Below are 27,183 nucleotides of genomic sequence, written 5' to 3' on the forward strand. Positions count from 1 at the left end.
CAGGCTCCTTCCCCTGAACCTCAAACATTCTGCAGGTCAGTCTCCTCTGGATTCTGGCTGCTGACCCTTATTCCTGACCCCACATCTAATCAACACGCCTTTGATGTCAGAGGCACGTGTTCATGGGGCCCAAATCTCTCTCTAAAGACCACGGGAGCTGCTCAAATCAGCACCTTGCCATCCTGAGGCAGCCCAGGAGCAAGGATGAGGAAGGACAAAGGTGCTCACTGGGTTGCTTGTAACTGTACCCTCTGTTACATCTTCCCCCAGAGAGAGCTGTCAGTGGGACAGAAGGAGAATTATTCCTTCCTTGGACTTTGTAGAAACAGGGAGCCCAGGGAAACCAAGAAACAATCATGATTTGACACCACATTACTTCTGGATGTGTCCAATGAGCAAGATAAGGACACACCGAGGAGAAGGGGAAACAGATGTTGCAAGGGCGAGGAAGGGGACAAGACAGTTTTGTGGTGTGTCACAGCACAGCTTTTGGTCTCTGCTATCAGAAATAAACCAAGGGAAGTGGAGAGAGGCACAGAGCCCAGATGAGGGCAGGTCTCACCTGGACAGGGCAGCTCCCAGGACAAAGGCAGCGTGTTCCTTCAGCGAGGCCTCGCTGCTGTTCAGCCCCTCGATCACCAGCCGGAGCCCACCCATGGACAGGAAATCCTTGGCATTGTCCACCTGGGAGAGAGCAGCTTCCATCAGCACAAAGCCCCAGCCCCTGGAGAACACCTCCCTTCACACCCACAGCATCCCTTCCCTCCTGCTCTGACCAGCAGGGAGTTTTACAAGGAATTAAAAATTCCGAGGGAATGGCTGTGGCTGAGCTTAGCACAGCCCTGCCCACGAGCAGAGATGTCACAGCTGCCCAGGCACAGTGTCCTTGTGGGAGGACATTGTCACACTCAGAAGGCATCACTGGAAACTCAAATACTTTGATTATAGCTATCAAAACTGCTCTTGCCATGTATTTTGGCAATTCAGGTGGTGTCAAAAACTTGATATATCTGCTGATGTCATAAAACTCCAGCTCTTTGCTCTCCCCTGAGCAAGCCTTTACTAGGGGTCCAGGGAATTGCATGTTTTGCAAATGAAGTTAATTAATTGATGCTGTAATTGTAGCACCAGGAGTCAGGGATGTTTAGGAGCCTGTCAGCACCAACAGGGTGCAAAGGGGGCATGGGAGCGAGTAGCATGGGCAGTTCTGGGAGTTCTCCATGAGTTCCATCAACAACTTCCCATGGACAAGGAAGGAAAAAGCCAGTCCCAGCTTGGAGGGGTCATCCAGGAGCTTCCCCAGGGAGCAGCCCCACAATGACTTTTCTAAGCAAACAATAATGGATTAACTGCCAGTAGGGAAAAGTTTGCACATTAGTGGGAATTCATCAGCCTCTGGCTCTAAGTGGATCAGGGGCTAGCCAGGCACAGTCCCAGTGGGCATCTGCTCTTGGAGAGGAGATCAGAAAAGGCTCTGAGTGCTCACAGACAAAATTTAGAGAAACAGCACAAACTACTTCAAGTACAAAATTCAGTCCAAAGTCACATCAATGCATTTTGGTATTCAATGTTTTTTTTTTCAGTTTAAAAGAGGATCTGATAAATGCTCAGAACTGCCTGCACAGAAAAATCAGTTTCTGCCTGCACAGAAAAATCAGGTTTAGAAATTCGACATATCTCTCTGAAAGACAGGGATACAACAGCAATCGTTGGCTGATGGAAACAGAATATAAAAATGAGTTATCAGCAGGGCAAGCCAACCCCCTGATGAGGTGGAACAGGACCACAAGCCATGCAGGGCATGTGGGACCCTCTTCTAGTCAATGACTTCATGCTCAGTGTTATATTTATCTCAACCATGTACCTTCATCAAAATTGGCCCTAAGTCAGATATTTCAGGTACCCAGGAGAAGAAGAGGCTTTGTGTCCTACAGGTCTGTCGTTACCAATCAAAGCAGGACCTGGGGAGCTCCAGCTCATCTCTGCTCCCCAGTGGGACAATACCCACCTGTCCCTCTGCAAAGCTGCTCTCTGCAGGTATGCTGGGGCTGATTCAGGATTTGCAGCAGCTTTTGTATCCTTTCAGATGCTGTTCTTTTAACTGTCCCTATAAACCAGGCCTGCCAGAGCTCTCAGTCTTCTGCAGACCCATCTTTATCTACAAAGAAATCTATGCAGCAACCCAATTTCAGCTGCCAGTGGGTCCTTTTATTACTCAGCCTCTGTAAAAACTGGTTTAGTGCTGGAATCAGACATTGACTTCTGCATGAGAGGGAATATATGGACAGGCAGGAATTTGCATCCAGCAGCTGGAGTGGTAAAACCATCCCCTGCTGTAACCTCAGCAGCACCAGAGTCCTTTGTGCTGCCCCAGCGTCAGTGAGACACCACAACAGCAGAATGTAAATTGTGCTGTTGTGCTGTAAAGCTTATTCTGAAGATGTGTTCATCTTTTTTAACCAGAGTCTGTTGTGAGACCTCCAGTTCTAAAACTAACAAAATCCCCAAACTTAACAACTTGAAGGTATTAACCTCTTTAGGGAGCAGTGTATGCTGCAAGGCAGCAGCTCCTACCTCACTTCAGTCCACTGAAATCAGCACAGAAGAAAAACCAAAGATCAAAAGAGCTCTTGAGTAAAGTACACAGGCAAAGCAGGCGAGGGGAGGGATGGGAGAAGAGCAAATATGACAGCAGTTATTCAGGGAGCAGGTTTGAATTGGAGGAGAAAGAAAATAGGGAGGGAAGGTGAGAGAGAAAATGTTAGAAAACAAGAGCGAGGGAAAGCAGCATGTCAACTGCACACGATGGAGAGGAAATTAGCAGAGAGAGATGGTGTAGCATGTCAGAGCAGAGGAGAGGGGAAGATAAGCAGAGTAAATAATTGAGAGAAAGAGCCTGCAATGCCTGAGAATGGGTCTTGGCTCCATACACTGCTGTGCAAGCACCGTGAATGCTGTTTATGAGTTACACTCTGCCCTCTTCACATTTGCATTTGGGTTTTCTGCATTACAGATAACCCAGCAAGCCAAATCTTCCTACTCCTTCTCCAAGACGGACTCCCGAACATGCCAAGCTGAATCGTGGCTGAGGAGAAGCAAACCAGAGCTGGCAACCAAAAGCTGAGCAAAGGCAGAGCCCTTGGGCTGACTCTTCAAAGGCAGGAGAGAGCATCTCCCCGGGCTGGGCACCAGCCATGGCTCCCACGGCACGCTCCGAGGCACGAGCTGCCCCGCACCCACTGCTCCAGGGTGACCATGGCACAGAGCAGGGAGCAGCCTTTGCTTGCACGCCCTCCAGGGCATGGCATTTTCCACTCCACAGGCCATCCCGTGTCCCGGAGACAGCAGCAGGATGGCCGGGAGCTGAACAGTTCTGAAAAGCCACGGCACGGCATGGTACTGCTCTGATGGAGGCCGGGGAAGGTGGGACTTGCAAAGTGGCCCTACACAAGTCCTTGGCCACCCACACCTGCAAGGATCCCCTGCTCCCACAGCAGGGCTGTGACTTGCTGCAGGGGAGTCCTGGCAGTTCAGCCCTTCCAGGGTTATGCGGCACCAGCATCCTTTGGCTGCTGTTCAGTAATTACATTAAGCCACTGCTGCTCAAGTCAGTCCCAAGCAGAGATAATGCTCTGGACGCATTCAACTGACTGGAAGAAGAAAGAGGAGGAAAAGCCATGCTGGCTTAGAGACAAGTCATATTTCTTATCAGCTTCCTGCCTGATGAGAAGGGGCTGCCCAGCCATCTGCCCCGACAGCGCGGGCACAGAGCAGCGCTGTGATCGGCGCACAAAGGAGCCCCTGTGCTCCTGCCAGCCTCCTGCCATTCCCCCTCTCTGACCCCTTTGATGCTGCATGTGCTTCCCTTTGATGCTCCAGTCCCTGCTCCTCTGCCATTCTGAAATTGTTTGCCCCATCCTGTGCTGCAGGGATTTTCTGCTGGAATAGTCCAGATCGCTATGCTGGAATTCAAGGCATGCCAGGGCATTTGGGGGTTGCTTTTTAGCACAATGGCCTGATGCTCTGGCACCCTTAATCAGGCAAGATTAGCCCTGAGTACAAATATGAAGCTCTTTGGGTGCCCATTGTTCACAGTTATTCTCTGAGTCACACAGATGCCGTCAGTGACACAAAAGCAGGGAGAACAAACAGCAAGGAAGCCTCTGCATGCCCACAATGACAATTCAGAGTGGAAATTCAAGACAAAGAGCCCTGGAAATAACACTTGTATCAGCTGGCACATGGAGTCTCTCTCTCACAGCAGCAACACTTCAGCTACCTGCCTCCAAATACCACATTTGGTTCAACAAGTGCTGTTCCAGTGAAAGGGCTTGCACTGGCACCTCCCAAGAGTTGTCCTATTCACCCTCTGAAATGACAAAGTGCCATTGGAAACTCTCCCAGTGCACTCCAGACTCTCCCCAGTCACTGGGGAGGGAGAAGCCAAGTCCCTTCCCACATGGCAGAGCAGAGGCTGGATGCCCAGACACCCTCCCAGGGGTGGCACCAAGGCAGGCACCAAGCCCAGGGGAGCAGAGCTCTGTGCCTGCAGCTGCATCCAAGGGGAGGTAGGAATGTGTGAGCTGAAAGCAGAGCAAGAGAGATCAGAGAGAGGGGGGAAAAGTGTGAGCACAAACCCGAGGAAGCGAGAGGCCAGGAAATATGTTCACCCTCACACAGAGCTAATTAGCACAGCAAGGCTCTGCTTGCCACTGCTTACTCACACCAAGACAAAATAGGGGGTTTTGGGTGGCTGTCACCTTTCCTGGTACAAAGACGTTCTCTGTGAACTGATATAAAGGCACCTACCATCAACCACGGCAGCTTTCCATGGAAGCAGAGAGAAAATAATTATTTTCTGAGCAACCACCACTCTACTTACCCAAAAATGGCAGTTAAAACCCCATTTCGTAACATTAAGGAGATAAAAAAGGAAAAAGAGAGGATAAGAAAACCAGCCTGAGAACAGACAACAAATCAGGCAACCACCAGGATACTGCTGGCTCCTGGCACAAGCGATGATTAATTCCAACCTGGATATAAAATAAGCCTGCACTAGTCCTCTGCTGTCTGTTATTGTCCCAGGATTATGGTAATTAAGCAATTTGTATTACCTGATACTGATAAGAAAAATAAAGCCCCGTTTATGACACCGTATCCCCTGGATTTTACACGGTAGTTACTGAGGCATTCTTGTTACCTGGTGAACATAATATTCGAGATCATAAAGCGCCGCGACTTTCTCATCCAGCGTGGAGGCAGAGCTGTTGAATTTGCTGATTAATTTAACCATAATTTCATAATCTGTTTCTATCTTCATGTTCAGCTTTTCAAACTCCTCCTTCAGCTGCTCTATGGGCTGGAACTTCTTCCTCACGTCTTCCTCTCGGGCCTTGGAAACAAAAGGAGGAAAAACCAGATGTGAGATAACAAGATAGGAGATGAAGAGAGACAAGACAGACACAGAAAGGAATGCCAGCCCCAAAATTCACAAAGGGAACCTGGCTGTCTGTGCCAATGGATTTATTGCTCTACATCAGAGGTGCAGGGGCAGGGTCTTTCTGAGAAGCCCAGGAACCCAGTTAGCTGTGATATACCCACAATATGAGTGAACAGTAGAGCTCTGTGCACCACTTCTACATCTCTACAGCATTTGTGCACTATTTCTACATCCCATTTCCATCCAATTCAACACCAAGCCCACAGGCAGCAGTATTGCTGTTCTCTGCTTGCCTGCAAGTGGATCTTCTCAAAACCTGGCTGCAAAAACCCTGAGGCACCTCCCTGATCTTACAGCTGAACCTCTCTGGAACTGGACATGAGGCTGGAGAGCTCCAGAGGTCCCATCCAGCCCAAAGTGCCCAGTGACTCCAACGACTTCTCAGACACAGACAAAGATGCTTTTGCCTTTCCAAGCGTTGAGCAAATTCCTGGAAGGGTCTATCTCCTAGGGAGAGGTGTGAGGACAGAAGCTGTCAAAAAGGGAGACAGAAGGAGCAGTGATAAGCTGATGTGCTGTGTCATGGGGCTTGGCCAGCACACAGCCTGTCCTGAGCTCATCTCCGTCACAGTAACAGCACCCCAAGGGCTGCCCTGAGCAGAGAGCTGACACAAAATATGTGGTGAGGAGGAAAGGCTCTGTCAGAGATCTCAAAGAGCCCCAGAGGTGCAGGAACATCAGCACTGGTGGCACTGGGGACAGAGCCTGCTGCTGCAGGGGACAGAAGCAGCAGAGAGGCCATGCTGGAGCTGGGCTGCCCCAAGGACAGGAGAAAGGCAGAAAGCCCCTTTTGGAAGGCATTTGTCACAAATGCCAAGATGTGTTTGTATGCGGAGTGAGCCTCAACTGCAGGGTTTGCACTGTCCTGCTCCCCATGAGGGATCAGAGAGGGCTGGAGGAAAACCAAGTGAGCAATGGAGGTGAAAGCTGTGTCAATGGAATGATAAATTACCAGAGGTACCACACCCAACCCATCCCTCCCCGAGCTGCCTCTGCCGGAGCACAGAGAGGCTCGGTGTAACTCCATTTCCTCTGACACTGAGCCTTCAGGGATGGATTTGCTCTCTGCAGGAGTGACTGCAAATGGAATACTTTAGGTCCATTAGATGTAGCTGCTTTTAGCCCAGTTGCTGGGACAAAAGCTATTCTAACGGGGGGGGGGGGGGGGGGGGTTAAAAATATGGCTTATTTTCACCTAATAGAGTATCACTAATTTTTGCATTTCAATGATCCTCATTTCCAGCAGCCCTTTTCAGCCGCCCTGCAATCAATCAGCAATGCTGCTATGGAAATAATCTCCAGCAAATGAAATCATGCCATGCTGCCACATAAGGGAAGAAAAAGCCTTTCTGTGACACCAGAACTTTAGAGCCTTGACTCCTTTTTCAGTTTTTGTTTGAGTGAGCCAAGACCAAGGCAGCAGGAGGAGCGAGGGTTAAAGAAATACTGCTGAGGGGGAGAGGGGAAAGAGGCTCTGATGTACCTGATGAGTCACACATCTTCCCACCTATTTACTTCAGGCTGTGGGTTGTTTTGTAACTAAATGGACAACTTGGAGCTTGTGTAAGGAAATGTCAGCCCCTGCTTCACCATGGCCACTTGGGTTTTGCTATCCAGAGCACAAGGTTGGAAACCCAAAGCAAGGAGAGTAAAGGGAAATACCCTCTGTAAATACCATCAGCTGCAATCCAGTTCCTTTTGGGGTCTGCAGACATTTTTGTGAATTGAGCTGCAGTGAAACAGATAAATTACATTGTTCAGAGCAGCTGTGGCTGCCCCTGGATCCCTGGAAATGTCGAAGGCCAGCTTGAATGGGGTTTGGAGCAACCTGAGATAGTGGAAGGTGTCCCTGCCCATGGCAGGGGTGGGACTGGATCAGCTTTAAGGTCCTATCCAACCCAAACCACTCACAGAATCTTCGAGTCGCACAGAAAAGTCAGGGAACAATATCACTAACAGGTTAATAAAGGTATTTCAGGTCCATATTCACCACAAAATTAGTTTGCACAGTGTTTTCCAAGCAATCATTCTAACCATTGTGTTTCAGCAGAGTGTAACAGGGTGTTTTCAGATCCCTGCAATGTGCATTGCTTTAGAAATGGGAAACTCACCTTCCTTTCTGCCTTGTCACTTTCCTCAATTTTAGCCAAGGCCTTTTTAAGCTCCTCAGATGTGAATGAATTTGCATCAAGATCAACCTTGCCCAGCCTTGCAGAAGAAACAAAACAAACAAGAACATGTAATGAGTGAAAAACGGCCTCAATTCTATTTTCACTGTGACATTCTAGTAATGGCTAAGGGCAGGAGGAAAGGAATGAAAAAACCTACCATACTCAAGAAAAGATTAGTCTGAGTGCTGGATTCTGTGTCAGGCTCACAGATACCTCCCCCTGACAATATAGGGCTCTGCTGACCAAAATTCTCAGATCCCACCTCAGCTGATGAATTGATACCTCAGAATTTCATGTTGCAATTGAGGAAACACCCCAGCGCCAATATATAACTGCAGAGGGCCTACAAGCTTCAACTTGCAGATTTCAGCTTATGAACATTGTACAGAAAGTCACAGGAGACCTCAGCACCTTTCCAGTGAGGGAAGGGACTACAGAGAAGTGGGAGAGGACTGTTGGTCAGGAACTTTAGTGACGGGACAAGGAGGAATGGGATCAAACTGCAAGAGATGGAAGAGATTTGATGATGGGAAGAAGTTCTTTACTCTCAGGATGCTTGTCCCTGACACAGGGAACAGCACAGAGAGGCTGTGGATGGCCCATCCCCAGCAACGTCCAAGGCCAGGTGGGACAGGGGCCACAGCAACCTGCTCTGCTGGGAGCTTGCTCAGCTTGGAACCAGATCATCTTGAGGGTCCCTTCCAAGCCAAACCATTCAAGGATTTGATCATTCTGCCATCCCCATCTCTCACTGCACAGCGGCCCTGAAACTTCAGTGACATCAAAGCTCACAGAGGGTTCCAGGTGGAACGTCCAGGACCTGGAAACGAGCACAGCAGACACTTCACCGGCTGCCAAGGGTCAGTTGCCACTCGCTCTGCGCTCTGACCCTCAGCGCTGAGCTGTGCTGCTGTTGCCTGGGCTTTTCCTGCCGCCTGATCTGGAGCACCGATCCCAGCAGGATGTGCACTGCTGTGCCCGTGGAGGTACAGTGCCAGGCCAGGCAGGGGGCACCCGGCTTGGGCAGGCTGCAGCCATGTGGGAATGGATGGTGTGGGACAGGAAGCCCACTGGGAGGTTGTGCTGCCCCTTGCAGGCTGCCAGAGACACTGTGGAGGAGATGGAAGTGGACCTGGGCCTGGATGAGGAAGAAATGATGGAGGTGGACTCCTCTACTTCCATGTCCTCCACTGTTGAGGACATGGAAGTAGACGAGGAGACCATCGAGGAGATGGACGTAGATGAGGAGGATGAAACCGAGGACATGGAAGTTGATGACAACAATGAGGAGGAGCCCATGGTCCTTGGATGAAGATGCAGCCCCACAGGTAAGACAGGCAGATGCTTCCCACGCCCTGCCCGCACACACACTGGGTCCCCTGATGCCAGGCTGGGGCTGGGCTGGATGGCCCCGCTCAGGGACACGGTGCCCGCAGCGAGCCTGGATTGTGCTGCCACAAGCACCAGCCCCGGCCTGCCCTGCGCTAGCCTGGGGCCAAATCAGCCCTGCCAGCCCCGACCAAGCCCCTGGGGCCCAGCTGCCAGCCATGCTGGGCCCAGTGCTGCCACCTGAGTCCAGCTCTGCTGCTTCCTTTCTTCCAGGACTCATGCACATGATGGCACAGATATCACACCTTTGTAAATACGTTTGAAGTTTAGAAGTTCCTTGTAAATATTTTTACTATGTGGGAAGTTTTTTGTAAATACGTTTTGAAGATTGTTAGTCCATCGGAACCCATGTAAATATGTTCTGTACATCGTTGTTGTTGTTGATATAACAATTGTTATAATGACACATGTTCTGTAAATCCTAGATTTGCCCATCTTTGGCAAATAAATACTGTTTCTTTTTAAAACCTGACTTCTCTTGGCCATTCCTTTGGGCACCGGCAGCCTTTGCACACTTGTGGGTTCCACTTGTTCTGCGTTCCCGGGGCTGGAGGTCCCTGGGGTTGCTGGCACGGCCACCCCGGGGCTGGGGGTCCCTGTGTACAGGGGCTCCCACTGACACCACACCTGCCACTGGGCACTGCTGCTCTTCCTGGCCTGGGGCACAGCGCTGTCCCCAAGGGCTCAGCTCTCACCAGCTCTCACACAGGGCGCTCTCACAGCACTGGCCCCTGCAGCCATGCCACCAAAGCAGCCAGCAAACCTTCAGCCACCCTTCCTGCTGCACCCACAGGCACTCCTGGGCCCAGAGCCACCAGCAGGCCACAGCCCTGCAAAATCCACCTGCATGCTCTCAAGGTCACCACAGGCTTGGCAACTGGGCCAGCTACACCTGGGCTGCTGCAGGGGCCGATCTTTAAGCCTTGGTGCCTCCAAAGGCCCTGGGCTCTGCTTCCCAGCCTGCTCTGCACTGCCCTGAGCCCGCATTGTTCCAGAGACAAAAGCCAGGCCAGGGCATCCTCACCCTGCCCACATTCCTGCTGCTGCCAGCGGCCACTGGCCCCTGGGCCCCACTCGGGTGACAGCTGCAGGGACAGGGCAGCCTGTGCTGGGCAGGGGCCAGGGGGCTTTGGGCCCTGGGGCTGCTGCTGCTGCTGCTGGGGGCCATGGGCCCAACAGGGCCCCGAGCTCAGCCCCTGCCCGGGCAGCTGCCCCCAAAGCCCCACACTCCCCGAGCATCCCCATCACACCTGCCAGGGGGAAATACCACGGGCTTCAGGAAAGAAATTCCCCATAGTGACTAAACCAAAGGGTCCAAGGGGAAAGTCAGCACCAGCTGATGTTTACAGCACCTTGACAATGGTGGCTGCAGGGCAGGTGAGATCTCCAGGGCCTCTGGCAGTGCCTGCTCTGCACGTGATGCTGTGGGGCTGCTCCCAGTGGGACACAGCACCGGGCTCAGGCCAGCCCTCAGCCCTTCACAGCTGATCCCAAGGAGCAGGCTTACAAAGCAGTTTCACAGCGCTTCCTGCAGATATTTCAAAGGACTACATGTCATTCAAGGAAGCCACCTTGCACATTAAGATTTCGTGTCTTGAGAAGCCATGAAGTTGCCTCTGAATGTGCACTCAGGGCACTTCCACTGCCATCCCAAAGGGAGCACAAAGGACAGGCCTCTGCTTTCAGCACTGCTGAGCTCCTGACCCAGCAAGGAAGTCTGAGGTAAATGCAGGAACTGAGTGCACCAGGGGACCTGGCCTCTAATAAAAGGCATAAATCCCTCAGGCCACTCAAACCAGTGCCTTGCATGTGTGTACATTTTTTGTCCTTCTCTCATCCTTCACGTCACTTTCCCCAAAACCTACCATTGCACAAATGGTCAAGGCATGCACCATTAGGGCATCTTTACACCGTGATGCCCGCCTATATAAGGCTAACAGTCAGGGTGTGGTAGAGGTGCTAGTAGCCTCCCAAGTTTTTCAACAACAAACATGAAAAAGAACCGTGCATTATATGTGGAGAGATGGGGCATTTTCAATAGATTTGTAAAAATATAGGCTATCACCAGGGACCTTCTAACTCTCACAGCCACTGTCCTCACTACCCCCTCATCCACACGCTTTCCAACACCAGCAAAACCGGTGGCCTGAGGGAAACCCCACACAGACACAGAAAGGCCCCGCGGGATGACACCAAACGTGAGGCCGTTCCGCCCCACTCTCCCCAACACCGTGGAGAACCAGCACAGCGACCTTCTCAGATCCAGCGGGACAGCTCAAACACTGCAGAAAACTCGACAGAAGACAGTTCTGCCCTGGAACCCAAAGGAAGCTGGTAAGAACCTTTTCAATTCCAATCCACGATATTTATGTTCACCATATTCCAACAGGCAAATACAGGCCTGAAGAACGGCCCAGAGACATTTTGATTTTAACCAAAACCAGGGAAGGGATGGAGACACTCACTATACTACCTGAGGTATTCGCCTTGACATCTTTGCAGGAGATAACTCTCCAGGCTCTATGCTTATTCCCTCCCCTTTTCATTCCAAAGGAACAGTTATAGCCAGTGCCTACGTCCTACTGGACATGATCCCCACACCAACTGATCCAAGGGTGTTGTGGGCACAGATTACGGGCCCAAATAGACCCATTTTAAAGTGTGCTTTGTTATGTAAGGGGAGAAATAGATGTCTCTTGGGACTATTAGATAAAGGAGCTGGCATCATCATAATTTCCCGCTCTGATTGGCTAAAGAATGGCTCCTGGTTCCAGCTGCTGGGGTAATTTTAGCCATCGGGAGAGCCACTACCAGCTTCTGGAGTCAAGGTACCATCTGCATGGAAGGTCCTGAGGGCACAGTTGCTACAGTAAAATCATTCGTCTCCTGGGCACCAATAACACTTTGGGGAAGGGACCTCTTGTCCCAATGGAGGAGAAGGCTAGAGATCTGTCATAGTTTGATGCTGGCACAATGCCAGTGCCCCCATGAAAATACACTCTCCCTTGTTTCTGCTGTTAGATGTGACCAGTAATAAGTAAAGGAGGGTCCCACTTAGAAATAAAGAAAACTTTATTAACTAAACTACAACTATAAGTAAAAAGAAACACACAGGGAAAATGAAGACCTGCCAAAAACTTTTCCTCCTCCCCCCACCAAATCTCCAGTACATCTATCCCCAAATCACCAACTCGTAGTCCAGCAGCCCCCTTGAGATAATCAATACTCAGTTCATCAAGAGGAGTGGAGTCCTCATTGTGCCATAGGCTTCCCCAGCAAACACCATTGAAACCTCGTGTGTTCCCATGTCACTCGTGGCACCGCCCAGAGAACATCTGCCATCGTGACCTCTTCCTTCCATCTCCAGTGCTCTCACCACTGCACATGGACCAGAGCTGCTTCTAGGGTCATCTTTTAAGGATGCTTTGTCCCGTTCCTAAAAGAGCACAGTCTCAATTTTGGAACACCTTTCTCCCCCAGATTTCACCACCTGGGGCCGAGGGGTACCAACACTGAACCCTCTTGGCTCTTAGACATTGTCTCCCCCTGGATGCAGTCCCTGTGTCACAGGAAACATGGTTCTGTCCATGGCTATAACAAGAAGAGACCAGCTAAGGCCACTACATCATCTCTTCCCACCTAAGATTCTTCTCTCCCAACATCTTTCACTTGCCCAGACCTTCATCACACTTGCCCATTTCCTTCTTAATCTTCCACTCCATCCCTCTTCTAGGGAAGGTTAATGTTCTGTAAAGTTTTTATTGTACAAAAAGGGGTTAAAAACTCAGGCTCTGCCTGCCCGGAGACTCCCACAAGCGGCCGGACACCTTCTCACTGCACCCCCCCTTTGTCCGCAAGCCGGGCTGTTCTGCCAGGACATGATATTAAATTTCAAGGCAGTCCAGGCTCTCTCTCTCTCTGTCTCCTGGGGGGGTCTGCCTGATGCCTCCTGGTGCTTCTCTCTCTTTAACCCCTCCACACTCGGGGCCAGGCCTACCTCTCCCGGCCGCATGGCTTTTACCCTCCCCCTGCCCAGCCAGCAGCTGGGACAGGGGAGAGATCCGAACTCTTTCCCACCAGAAACCCAAAAGAGCTTCCCCTGGGGCGTGCTCTGCTTTTGAACCCCTGTGTTCTCAGAAGCGTGGCAATGTCCCCAGTGGCCAAACCAGGTGCCAATATTAAAATCTGAAAACCTATTGGTGTGACGACAGCATCCCAGAAAACTTACTTCCTCTCAAACCACGGAAAGATCCTATCAACTCCTCAGGATTTCTAGGCGGCGCAACTGAGCAGCACGCCACACTTTGGTCAACCTGGAAGATCAATGACCCCATATGGGTGCATCAGTGGCCCCTCCCAGGCAGAAAGTTAAAGGCCCTGCAGTCCCTCGTGCAGCAGCAGCTGTCTGTGGGCCACATTGTACCATCTACTAGCCCCTGCAATGCACCTTTGCTTGACATACAAAAGCCTGGCAAAGACAAGAGGCGGCTGCTGCAGGACCTCAGGAAAATCAACGAGGTCAGAGGACATGGGTGCCCTCCAGTCCAGCCTGCCCTCAACCTCCATGATACCCTGAGACTGGTAGACACTTGTTATACATCTATATGACTGCTTTTTTGACTTCTCCTTGCACCCCAATGAAAGCCCCTTGTTTGCTTTTTCCGTCCCCAAGTCGACAGCACCTTTACAGAAATACCAGTGGACCATAATGCCTCATAAAATGAAGCAGAGCCCAACTATTTTTCAATGGCTTGGAGCCCAAATTCCTTCAATCTTGTGGAAAAAACATACTAACGTTATTATTTTTATTACATGGGTGATACATTAGTTTGTGCAGAAGCTCAAATCATTTTGGATGTTGCAGTTCAAGATGTCATCACTGTGGTACAGGAGAAAGGTTTTGAGATTGCAGCAGATAAAGTCCAAAAGACAGCCCCATGGAACTTCCTCAGCCTAAAAAGCATAGAGAGAACCATCACACCCCAAACACTGCAAATCAAGGGCAACCCAAAGACTCTGCAAGAACTCCAAACGCTCTGTGGAAGCATCAGTTGGGTACGTTCACTGCTGGGAATCACCACAGAAGATCTCACACCACTGTTCCTGCTGCTCCTTAAAGGCAGTGAAGGACTCGAGTCCTGTGATCACTGACACTGGAGGCTGAAGAAACTGTACAAAAGGTATCCTGGGTGATTCAAACTAAACAGGCACACAGATACCACACTACTTTTCCTTTCTCCCTGGCAATCCTTGGTGTAAGTCCAAAATTCCATGCATTATTTTTTCAGTGGGACTCAACTATCTCAGATGCCCTGATAATAATTGATTGGGTTTTCAGGTGACACCAACCTACTAAAATGATAACAACCCAACAGAAAGTTATTGCACAACTTGTCAGGAAAGCTAGAAAGTGTCTGTGCTCCCTTGCAGGAACAGACCTTGTGAGTATATACTTACTTCTCACTCAAGAGCACCTCAATTGCCTACTTCAAACATCTGAACCACTGCAATATGCCTTAGATAGATTTTGGACAGGCAAGGATCAGCCACCAATTCTACCATCAAAACATTCCTGTGCTGCTCAGGATGTTCAAAATTACCGGAGACCCAGCAAGATCCATTGTAGCCACCTGCCCAAATTGTCAGGAATATGCCCTTGCTTCTGCCAGAGCTGGAGTCAATCCAAGAGGACTAGAGAGTCTCCACATCTGGCAATCAGACACCACATACCAAGCCCCTTCTGGCAGACTAAAGTACATCCACATCTCAATCAAAACTTTTTCCACTGGGATTTTTGCCTCTGCTCATGCTGGTGAAAAATCAAAGACGATATAAACATTAATTTTTAAGTTTTTCCACCTTAGCATATACACAGGAAATTAAAACTGATAAAGCTCTTGCTTATACCTTGCACTGATTCCCACAAGTTTCTGACCGCTGGGGTATAAAACATGTCACAGGCATACCACACTCCAGCACACGACAGTCCATAGCCGAGAGGGCCCACTGATCCATCAAAAGGATCCTTGATCAACTGAGAGGGGTAATCCAGATATTATCTTCCATTGACAAACTGGCCAAGTCCTTTTACGTACTCCACTTCTTGAACAACTCATTTATGGAGACAACTCCCCCAGTCATCAGGCATTTTACTAATTCAACTGCAGCACAATTAATAGAAAAGCCACCTGTGTTGATCAAAGAACCTGAATCTAAACAAATTTATGGGCCCTTTCCCATTAAATACTTGGGGAAGAGAAGATGCCCTTGTCTCTAAAGCAACACTGGTAAGATGGATCCCAGCAAAATACATAAAAACTGTTTCTAGGAACAGTGAGGCAAACACCAGAGCCACCTTCAGAAGAACAGAATGGAAGCCTAAGAGAGCCAGCAGCAGCCTGGAAAAGAACAAGGCGAAGGACAGAAGAAGATCTCCTAAGCAGCGCTGACCACACACACCAAGACCAAGATGGCTCAGACATCATTAACCAGGATATATGACTTAACATTTGTAAAAATTATATTTTAGCATTGATATATGGTTCTTCTAATAAGCTGTGTTCACACCCTTGCCTTACAGTAGAGAAAGTTTAGTGGGACCACAACTTAAGTTCCACCTTCTACTCACTTTATCTGTTTACTTTTAGTACACACAAGCCTCCAGATACTAAATTACCAAAGTCAGAGGATGCTGCCATTGGTTGCTGCTGCAGCAGGAATCTGGATGCTCCTCACTGAGCCACATGCCTTCAGCTGGGTGCCACCACAGACAAGCCACAATTTCTTGTCCATGGCCATGCCTGTCAGGCATTTGAAGGCATGTGTTTTTTCAACCTGCTCTCACATAGGGAGTCAGAGTACCAGGGCATCCAGCTGCTAAAAGATCAAGGAAACAAGATCCAGATAGAAGGCAACAATGACTGGTTCACTGGACTTTCCAAACACAGAGGTTTGCGAGGCTGGCTTTCATCTTTGCTTAAGACTGTTCTGTGGGTGTTGTTTATCGTATTCATTGTGTTGGTTATTTTATCCTTTTTTGCTAAAGGCCTGCAAAACTCTAATGCAGAAGACTTCTTTATAGACAACAAAAAGGGGGAGATGTGAGGGCCCAGGGGCCAACCACTGGAACTGTAATACCTCAGGGCAAAGTGACCAAGGTAAAGGAGAGACACTGCTCTGAATGCAATGGTGTCACCCCTGGGCATTTGCAGGCTCATGGCACTTTATTGGTATCACCCAGTTCAACTGCTGCATTTTCCTTATATGTATTTCCCCTAGAATGTCCTCGCCTCTCCTGTACCCTTTCAGTCCTGGCTTTTTCCATTGCTCCTCTGCTTTTCCCCCCTATTTTCCCTCTGAGTGCCAAGCCCCATTTTGTCTCCCTTCCTGGACCCTCTTCAGGGCAATCCACTGATGTGTTTGCAGTTCCACACAAAGATCCCTCACTCGCCTCGTTCACGAACAGTTTAAGCAAGCGTGCTCCCAGCTCTGCGTGTGCAGGTCACACACAGAGGTTGCTGTGGGCAGGCTGCAATGCAGGGACTGAGTGCAACAGAGAACCTGGCCTCTAATAAAAGGCATGAATCCCGCAACTCACCAAAGAAAAGACATGCATGTCTCTACTTTTTCCTTATCCTCTCAGTCCTCATGCCACTTTCCCCATTTTTTCTGACTGGGAATTTGGCTTCTCTCTCTCCTGTCTGCAGGTCCAGCCACACGTATGACTCTACAGGCAGAGCCTGACCAACAGGGAAGTGGAGGAGCACACTTTGTCAGGAAATTTGGTGACAGGACAAGGAGGAATGGGATCAAACTGCAAGAGGTAGAGGAGATGTGATGATGGGAAGAAGTTCTTTACTCTCAGGATGCTTGTCCCTGACACAGGGACCAGTGCACAGAGGCTGTGGATGCCCCATCTGCAGCAACATCCAAGGCCAGGTGGGACAGGGGCCGCAGCAACCTGCTCTGCTGGGAGCTTGCTCACCTTGGAATGACAGGATCTTTAGGGTCCCTTCCAAGCCAAACCATTCAAGGATTTGATCATTCTGCCATCCCCATCTCTCACTGCACAGCGGCCCTGAAACTTCAGTGACATCAAAGCTCACAGAGGGTTCCAGGTGGAACGTCCAGGACCTGGAAACGAGCACAGCAGACACTTCACCGGCTGCCAAGGGTCAGTTGCCACTCGCTCTGCGCTCTGACCCTCAGCGCTGAGCTGTGCTGCTGTTGCCTGGGCTTTTCCTGCCGCCTGATCTGGAGCACCGATCCCAGCAGGATGTGCACTGCTGTGCCCGTGGAGGTACAGTGCCAGGCCAGGCAGGGGGCACCCGGCTTGGGCAGGCTGCAGCCATGTGGGAATGGATGGTGTGGGACAGGAAGCCCACTGGGAGATTGTGCTGCCCCTTGCAGATTGACAGAGACACTGTGGAGGAGATGGATGTGGAGCAGGGGCTGGATGATGAAGAAATGATGGAGGTGGACTCCTCCTCTACTTCCATGTCCTCCACTGTTGAGGACATGGAAGTAGACGAGGAGGAGACCGTCAAGGAGATGGAGGTGGATGAGGAGGACAACATCGAGGACATGGAAGTCGATGAGGATGATGAGGAGGAGCCCATGGTCCTTGGATGAAGATGGAGCCCCACAGGTAAGACAGGCAGATGCTTCCCACGCCCTGCCCGCACACACACTGGGTCTCCTGACGCCAGGCTGGGGCTGGGCTGGATGGCCCCGCTCAGGGACACGGTGCCCGCAGGGGGCCTGGATTGTGCTGCCACAAGCACCAGCCCCGGCCTGCCCTGCGCTTGCCTGGGGTCACATCAGCCCTGCCAGCCCCGACCAAGCCTCTGGGGCCCAGCTGCCAGCCCTGCTGGGCCCAGTGCTGGCAGCTGAGTCCAGCTCTGCTGCTTCCTGTCTTCCAGGGCTCATGCATATGCTGGGACTGATGCCACGCCTTTGTAAATACGTTTGAAGTTTAGAAGTTCCTTGTAAATACATTCACTAGGTGTGAAGTTTTCTGTAAATACGTTTTGAAGATTTTTAGTCCACCCAATTCCATGTAAATATGTTCTGTACATTGTTGTTGTTGTTGTTGTTATAACGATTGTTAAAATGACACATATTCTCTATATCCCAGATTTGCCCATCTTCGGCAAATAAATACTGTTTCTTTTCAAAACCTGACTTCTCTTGGCCATTCCTTTGGGCAAAGGCAGCCTTTGCACACTTGTGGGTTCCACTTGTTCCGCATTCTCGGGGCTGGAGGTCCCTGGGGGTGCTGTCACAGCCACCCCGGGGCTGGAGGTCCCTGCAGGTGCTGGCACGGCCACCCCGGGGCTGGGGGTCCCTGGGCACAGGGGCTCCCACTGACACCACTCCTGGCCCTGGGCACTGCTGCTCTTCCTGGCCTGGGGCACAGCGCTGTCCCCAAGAGCTCAGCTCTCAACAGCTCTCACACAGGGGGCTCTCACAGCACTGGCCCCTGCAGCCATGCAACCAAAGCAGCCAGCAAACCTTCAGCCACCCTTCCTGCTGCAGCCACAGGCACTCCTGGACCCAGAGCCACAAGCAGGCCACAGCCATGCAAAATCCACCTGCACGCTCTCAAGGGCACCACAGCCTTGCAAACTGGGCCAGCTACATCTGGGCTGCTGCAGGGGCTGATCTTTAAGCCCTGCAGCCTCCAAAGGCCCTGGGCTCTGCTTCCCAGCCTGCTCTGCACTGCCCTGAGCCCGCATTGTTCCAGAGACAAAAGCCAGGCCAGGGCATCCTCACCCTGCCCACATTCCTGCTGCTGCCAGCGGCCACTGGCCCCTGGGCCCCACTCGGGTGACAGCTGCAGGGACAGGGCAGCCTGTGCTGGGCAGGGGGCACGGGGCTTTGGGCCCTGGGGCTGCTGCTGCTGCTGCTGCTGCTGCTGGGGGCCATGGGCCCAACAGGGCCCCGAGCTCAGCCCCTGCCCGGGCAGCTGCCCCCAAAGCCCCACACTCCCCGAGCATCCCCATCACACCTGCCAGGGGGAAATACCACGGGCTTCAGGAAAGAAATTCCCCATAGTGACTAAACCAAAGGGGCCACCGGGAACGTCAGCACCAGCTGATGTTTACAGCACCTTGACAATGGTGGCTGCAGGGCAGGTGAGATCTCCAGCGCCTCTGGCAGGGCCTGCTCTGCACGTGAGCCTGTGGGGTCCTCCCAGTGGGACACAGCACTGGGCTCAGGCCAGCCCTCAGCCCTTCACAGCTGATCCCAAGGAACAGGCTCACAAAGCAGTTTCAGACCACTTCCTGCAGATATTTCAAAGGACTAAATATCATTCAAAAACCCAAACGGCTGATTTATTTTTGGTGTTGTGGCATGAGAAGCCATGGAGGTTCCTCTGAATATGCACTCAGGGCAGTTCCACTGCCATCCCAAAGGGAACACAAAGGACAGGCCTCAGCTTTCAGCACTGCTGAGCTCCTCACCCAGCAATGAAGTCTGAGCCAGAGGCAATGTTTTGCAGGCTGGGGGGCCTACCACTGGAATAGTAATACCTGATGACAATGATATAGAATTAAAGCAAGGTGAATAACCCCTCTGAATACAATGATCTTGCTCATTGTCTTTTGTGGGATCATGCAGATTCAGCACATTTTCTTGGTATCATGAACTTTCTCCTTTCCTTATATATACTCCTCTAGGATGTTCTCCCCTCTCTTAACACCTGTTAGTCCTGAATTACTGCATACAAGGTCCTTTTTTCCCCATGGAAATCCCTGTGTGCCCACCCCCACTTTGTCTCCCTCCCTGGACCCTCTCCAGCGCAATCCACAGTATTTACAGTTCCATACATAGATCCCTCTCTTGCCTCATCCATCATGCATTCCAGCAAGTCTGCTCCTACCTCTGGGAGTGCAGGTCTCTTACAGTGTCTGGCTGTGGGCACGTCACAAGGGCTGCCCAAACAGGGACCTTCTTTGAGAATTCCTGAGAGCCACTCCAGTGAGAATCCGGCTCTTCCACCGTCACGGGACAGAAGACGCCTCGGGTCAGCTAGCACCCTGGATTGGGACCTGAGTTTTATCAGGGCTTGCTGAAGGCAGTGTTGGCACCCTGCAGCAGCAACAGGGCCGGCTCAGCTGGTGAAGCCCAGGGACATTTTGAAACACCTGCATCCAGAGGAACCAGAGCAGTGAGCTGGGGGACAGCGGCCTGCAGTGCAGGATCCTTGGGAGATATTTTAGTCCTGTGGCTGGGCTAACCATTATTTCAGGGGCAGCTCTGGGTAACAAATTATCCCATCCTTAGAGGGATATATAACTTCCAGTTTGGTAGTCTCTCCTTTCAGAGTGGAAGACTTTTACTAAGGGAAGTTGAAAGTCATTTGTTCATTGGCTTTTTAAGGAGCTCCCAGACATGTCTGTTGATTCAGTTTGTCATGTAGCATTTTGAGACTAAGTTAGGGAAAGACTCTATCTTTTGCAAACTCAGAGAGTGATAAGAGTCGCAACATTTTACCCAATTTTTCATATGATTTATGGAGTTTTCTCAAGGCTTCAAAGTTCTTATATTCAACCCAGAGTTGGAGTTCTGCCCCCAGCATTCCTGAACCCACTGACACCATTCGGATGAGAGACAGGAACTGCTGTAAAGCACAGACAAGACACCTGCTGTCTGCCATCTCCCCTCCTTCTCTACCCCCTGCCCACGTCTGTACTGATCACACCGGACTGGATTCTACCCTAACCCATTCTCCAGTACCTCTCCTCACTGGATCGCCCTCAGATAGCTCACAAAATGGAGTCCCTCCTCTGGAGGGGGTCATCAATGTCAAACTCCCTCCCACCCCCAGCTCTCTCATTGGGTCTTCCCCCTGTTTGGGTTCTACCCCTGCATCAGGTACCACACCTGCATTGGGATATCCAGCGCGTCCTTGCCTACTCCCGCTGCCCTACCCCCTCCAACTCAGCCCCTTGCGGATCCCACACTGTCAGAGCCGGAAGTGTGAGGGGCGGTAACCGGAAGGCCGCCATCTTGGCTACCAAAGGCCCACAACACCGGGCCTGGCCAGGCACCCCAAGGCCCCGCTCCTCTGCCAGAGTCCAAGTTCCCTCTTCTGGAGAGGAGAGGGAAGGTTCATCCCACCTTCAGCATGAGTGTGAGGATTCTTGGCAGAGGATGGAAAAGCTGGCGGCTGAAGAGGGGGACTGGGAATTGGTAGCTAAAATACAAGCAGCATCGTTGCAGTACAAGAAGGGAGCAAACCCCAGGTGGGAAGCTGTCCCACACGGGGAGATGAAAGACCTTTGTAAAGCAGCGAAAGACCATGGGAGGGGCTCACCGTACTTTAATAATTTCTTAAATGCCATATTCACTGCACATGTTATGGTGCATCACGATCTGCTCCATTTTATGCACATCCTATTTTCTCCCACTGAAATTATTCTGTGGGAAAGAATGGGGGAAAAACTAATACAACAGCTATTAAAAGACTATGCCAGAAAAGACAGGTGCGCACACCGCACACCTAACACTAGTCCATCTAGGGAGGAAGACTTCAATAAATCTCATTCAATAGACCTTCCCTGAGCTCTGTTAGAAGAGATAAAAGTGCTGCAAAGACAGCTCTCATGCAGACACCCAATGGAGAAACACCTACTCTAGATTTCACAGACATTCTCCAGGGACCTGTGGAATGCTTTCTAAAATTTATTGACCACTTTAAACAAGCAATAGAGAAGCAAGGCGAACATCCAAAAGCCAGGAAGGTACTGCCTACTAAACTTGCTGAAATAAATGCTAGCAACACCTGTAAAGACATTTTTCCTTCTCTACCACTCAACCCAAAGCCTACCATTGCACAAGTGGTCGAGGCATGCACACTTAGGGCATCCCTACACTGTCACGCCAGCCAAGCTAAGGCTACCAGTCAGGGTGTAGTAGAGGTGCTAGTAGCCTCCCAAGTTATTCCCTGACATAGACATGAAAAAGGACCTGGCTTTAAGTGTAGGGAGATGGGGCATTTTCAACACAATTGCAAAAATACAGACTATTACCGGAGACCTTCTAGGTGTCACAGCCACTGTCCTCACTGCCTCCTTCGTCCACACGCTTTCCAACACCAGCAAAACCAGTGGCCTGCGGGAAACCCCACACAGACACAGAAAGGCCCCGCGGGATGACACCAAACGCGAGGCCGTTCCGCCCCACTCTCCCCAATATCGTGGAGAACCAGCACAGTGACCTTCTCAGATCCAGCGGGACAGCTTGATTGCTGCAGAAAACTCGACAGAAGACAGCTCTGCCCTGAAATCTAAAGGCAGCTCGTAAGCGCCTTTTCAATTCCAATCCACGATATTTATGTTCATCATATTCCCACAGCAAATACGGGCCTGAAGAACAGGCCAGAGACATTTTGATTTTAACCAACACCAGGGAAGGGATGGAGACACTCACTCTACTACCTGAGGTACTCGCCTTGACATCTTTGCAGGAGATAACTGTCCAGGCTCTATACTTAGGCTCTCCCCTTTTTATTCCAAAAGGAACAGTTATAGCCAGAGCCAACCTCCTACGGGACATGATCAGCACACCAACTGATCCAATGGTGATGTGGGCACAGATTGCGGGCCCAAATAGACCCATTCTAAAGTGTGCTTTCTCAGGAAAAGGGAGATAGCGATGTATTTCAGGACTATTAGATACAAGAGCTGATGCCACCATAATTTCCTGCTCTGATTGGTTAAAAGAAGCCCCTGGTTCCAGCTGCTGGGGTAATTATTAGCTACCAGGGGAGCCACTACCAGCTTCTGGAGTCAAGATACCATCTGCATGGAAGGTCCTGAGGGCACAGTTGCTACAGTAAGATATTTTGTCACCCAGGCACCAATAACAATTTGAGGAGAAGACCTCTTGTCCCAAAGGGGGACAAGGCTAGAGATCCTATCAACACCTCAGGATTTCTAGACGGGGCCACTGAGCAGCATGCCACACTTCAGTCAACCTGGAAGACCAACAACCCCATATGGGTGGATCAGTGGCCCCTCCCAGGCAGAAAGTTAAAGGCCCTGAAGTCCCTCGTTCAGGAGCAGCTGTCTGTGGGCCACATCTACCATCTACTAGCCCCTGCAATGCACCTGTCATTATCATATGAAAGCCTGGCAAAGACAAGAGGTGGCTCCTGCAGGACCTCAGGAAAATCAGTGAGGTCATTGAGGACATGGGTGCCCTTCTGACCAGCCTGCCCTCAGCCTCCATGATACCTCGAGATTGCCGATGGTGCGGCATGCCGTAGTTGTGGGTAGCATCTTTTGGAGTCCTCCTATTTTTCGGATATCTTGTTCGACATTTAGGCTGTGATTGATGGAGCCTGAGCATAGGAAGAGCATTGCTTTGAAGATTGGGTGGCTTGAGATGTGAAGGAAGGCTAGTTCAGGGAGGTTTAGTCCAATTGTAATTTTATTGCACAGTTATTGGCAGAGGGTTGTTATAGATCTTAATACCTACTTTTTTGATGCCCACATGCATCCAAATGACATGCCCCTGGTTTGCCTTTTCTGCCCCTAAACTGACAAGCACCTTTACAGAGGTACCAGTGGACTGCATTGCCTCAAATAAAGAAGGGTAGCTCAACTATTTGTCAATGGCTTTGAGCCCAAATTCTAACGCCCAGACGGAAAAAACATCCTAATGCTATCATTTTTCATTACATGGACGATACAGTCATTTGTGCAGAAGGTCAAATAATTTTGGACGCTGCAGTACAAGATGTCATAACTGTGGTACAGCAGAAAGGTTTTGAGATTGCAGCAGATAAAGTTCATACGACAGCCCCCTGGAAGTACCTCGGGCTAAAGAGCACAGAGAGAACCATCACACCCCAAACACTGCAAATCAAGGACAACCCAAAGACTCTGCCAGAACTCCACCAGCTCTGTGGAAGCATCAGTTGGGTACGTTCACTGCTGGGAATCACCACAGAAGATCTCACGCCACTGTTCCTGTTCCTTAAAGGCAGAGAAGGACTCTATTCCCCCGATCACTGACACCGGAGGCAGAAGCAGCTGTACAAGAGGTGTCCTGATGATTCAAATTAACAGTCACACAGATCGCACCCTAATTTTCCTTTCTTCCTGGCAATACTTGGTGCAAGTCCAATGTTCCATACATTATCTTTTCGGGGGCACTCAACTATCTCAAGTCCCCTCATAGAAATTGAATGCGTTTTCAGATGACATCAACGTACTAAAATGATAACAACCTCACAGAAAATTATTGCACAACTAATCAGGAAAGCTAGAGTGCATCTGTGTTCCGTTGCAGGAACAGACCTTATGAATATTTACTTACTTCTCACTCAGGAGCATCTCAATTGCCTACTTCAAACATCTGAAACATTGCAATACGCCTTAGACAGTCTTTATACAAGCAAATATCAGCCACCAATTCTACCATCAAAACATTCCTGCGCTGCTCAGGATGTTAAAAATTACTGGAGACCTGGCAAGATCCATTGTAGCCACCTGCCCAAATTGTCAGGAATATGCCCTTGCTTCTGTCAGAGCTGGAGTCAATCCAAGAGGACTAGAGAGTCTCCACATCTGGCAATCAGACATCACACACTAAGCTCCTTTTGACAGACTAAAATACATCCACGTCTCAATCGATGCCTTTACCAGTGTGTTTTTTGGCTCTGTCAATGCTGTTGAAAAATGAAAAGATCCTATAAAACATTACTTTTTCATTTTTTCCACTTTAGGAATTCCACAGGAAATTAAAACTGATAATGCTCTTACTTATACCTTGCACTGATTCCCACAAGTTTCTGACTGCTGGGGTATAAAACATGTCACAGGCATACCACACTCCAGCACACGACAGTCCATAGCCGAGAGGGCCCACTGATCCATCAAAAGGATCCTTGATCAACTGAGAGGGGTAATCCAGATATTATCTTCCATTGACAAACTGGCCAAGTCCTTTTACGTACTCCACTTCTTGAACAACTCATTTATGGAGACAACTCCCCCAGTCATCAGGCATTTTACTAATTCAACTGCAGCACAATTAAAAGAAAAGCCACCTGTGTTGAGCAAAGACCCTGAATCTAAACAATTTATGGGCACCTACCCATTAATTACGAGGGAAAGGGAAGATGCCCTTGTCTCTAAAGCAACACTCCTAAAATGGATTCCAGCAAAATACATAAAACTGTTTCTGGGAACAGTGAGGCAAACACCAGAGCTACCATCAGAAGAACAGAATGGAAGCCTAACAGAGCCAGCAGCAGCCTGGGAAAGAAGAAGAAGGACAGAAGAAGATCTCCTAAGCAGCGTTGACCACACACACCAAGACCAAGATAGCTCAGACACCACTAACCAGGATCTATGACTTAACATTTGTAAAAGCTATATTTTAGCATTGATATATGATTCTTCTAATAAGCTGTGTTCACACCCTTGGCTTACAGAAGAGAAAGTTAAGTGGGACCTGAACTTATGTTTCATCTTCTACTCACTTTATCTGTTTACTTTTAGGACACCCAAGCCTCCAGGTAATAAATTAGCTAAAGTCAGAGGATGCTGCCATTCGTTGCTATTGAGCAGGAATCTGGATGCTTCTCACTGAGCCGCATGCCTTCAGCTGGACACTTCCACAGACACGCCACAATTTCATGGCCATGGCCATGGCCATGGCTGTCAGGCATTTGAAGGCATGTGTTTTTTCAACCTGCTGTCACATAGGGAGTCTGTATATCAGGGCATCCAGCTGCTAAAAGATCAAGGAAACAAGATCCAGATGGAAGGCAACTACGACTGGTTCACTGGACTTTCCAAACACAGGGGTCTCGAGGCTGGCTTTCATGTTTAGTAAAGACTGTTTTGTGGACTTTGTTTATTGTATTCATTGTGTTGGTTATTTTATCCTTTTTTGCTAAATGCCTGCAAAACTCTATGGATGAAGCCTTCTTTATAGACAACAAAAAGGGAAGTTCTGGTGGCCGAGGGGCTGACCATTGGAGCTGTAATACCTCTGGGTAAAGTGACCAAGGTAAAAGAGAGACATCACTCTGAATGCAACGGTCTCGTCCACGGGCATTTGCAGGCTCATGGTGATGCAGCCCATTTTGTTGGTATCACCCAGTTCAACTGCTAAATTTTCTTATATGTACTCACTCGAGAATGTTCTCCCCTGTCTTATACCATTTTGGACCTGGCTAACTGCAATGCTACCTCGATTTCACCCCCCCATTTTCCCGCTGTGTGCGCAGCCCCATTTTGTCTCCCTTCCTGGACCCTCTTCAGTGTAATCCACTGAAGTGTTTGCAGTTCCACACAAAGATCCCTCTCGCACCTCGTTCACTAGCAGCTTAAGCAAGCAAGCTCCCAGCTCTGGGAGTGCAGGTCGCTCAAAGCGGCTGGCTGTGGACAGGCTGAAACACAGGAAATGAGGGCACAAGGGAACCTGGCCTCTAAAAATGGCATTAATCCCACAGCACACTCAATGCAAAGCCTTGGATGTTTCTTCTTTACCGTTCTTCTCTCAGTCCTCATGCAATTTTCCCCACTTTATCTGACTGGGTACTTGGCTTCTCTCTCTCCTCTCTGCAGGTCCAGCCACACGTGTGACGCTGCAGGAAGAGCCTGACCCAGAGAAGTGGGAGAGCACTCTTGGTCAGGAACTGTAGTGACAGTACGCAGAGGAATGTGATCAAACTGTAAGAAGTAGAACAGATTTGATGATGGGAAGAAGTTCTTTACTCTCAGGGTGCTTGTCCCTGACACAGGGACCAGTGCAGAGAGGCTGTGGATGCCCCATCCCCAGCAACATCCAAGGCCAGGTGGGACAGGGGCCGCAGCAACCTGCTCTGCTGGGAGCTTGCTCAGCTTGGAACCAGATCATCTTGAGGGTCCCTTCCAAGCCAAACCATTCAAGGATTTGATCATTCTGCCATCTCCACCTCCCGCTGCACAGCACCCCTGAAACTTCAGTGACATCACAGATCCCAGAGGGTTCTAGGTGGAACGTCCAGGACCTGGAAACGAGCACAGCAGACACCTCACTGGCTGCCAAGGGTCAGTTGCTGCTCACCCTGCACTCTGACCCTCAGCGCTGAGCTGCTGCTGCTGCCTGGGCTTTCCT

The 27,183-nt window shown here is 50.1% G+C and overlaps 1 protein-coding gene and 1 long non-coding RNA gene across 2 annotated transcripts in view; both read right to left on the minus strand.

Annotated features, from left to right (window-relative positions):
- Window positions 1-558: 558 nt before the first annotated feature.
- LOC134434479 (nucleotide exchange factor SIL1-like) lies at window positions 559-6,475 on the minus strand. The gene is made up of 3 exons (XM_063183132.1): window positions 6,467-6,475; window positions 5,201-5,392; window positions 559-684 (listed from the first exon to the last, which is right to left on the minus strand). The coding sequence occupies exons 1-3, from the start codon at window positions 6,473-6,475 to the stop codon at window positions 559-561; spliced, it is 327 nt and encodes a 108-aa protein (XP_063039202.1).
- A 1,176-nt stretch (window positions 6,476-7,651) lies between these two features.
- The window catches only part of LOC134434441 (uncharacterized), a 60,808-nt gene continuing 41,276 nt past the window's right edge, over window positions 7,652-27,183 (minus strand). Inside the window, exon 4 of the long non-coding RNA XR_010031863.1 lies at window positions 7,652-7,708. This is a non-coding gene — a long non-coding RNA (uncharacterized LOC134434441). The remainder of the gene's footprint in view (window positions 7,709-27,183) is intronic.

Source organism: Melospiza melodia, unplaced genomic scaffold (assembly GCF_035770615.1).
Source record: "Melospiza melodia melodia isolate bMelMel2 unplaced genomic scaffold, bMelMel2.pri scaffold_37, whole genome shotgun sequence".
NCBI lineage: Eukaryota > Metazoa > Chordata > Aves > Passeriformes > Passerellidae > Melospiza > Melospiza melodia.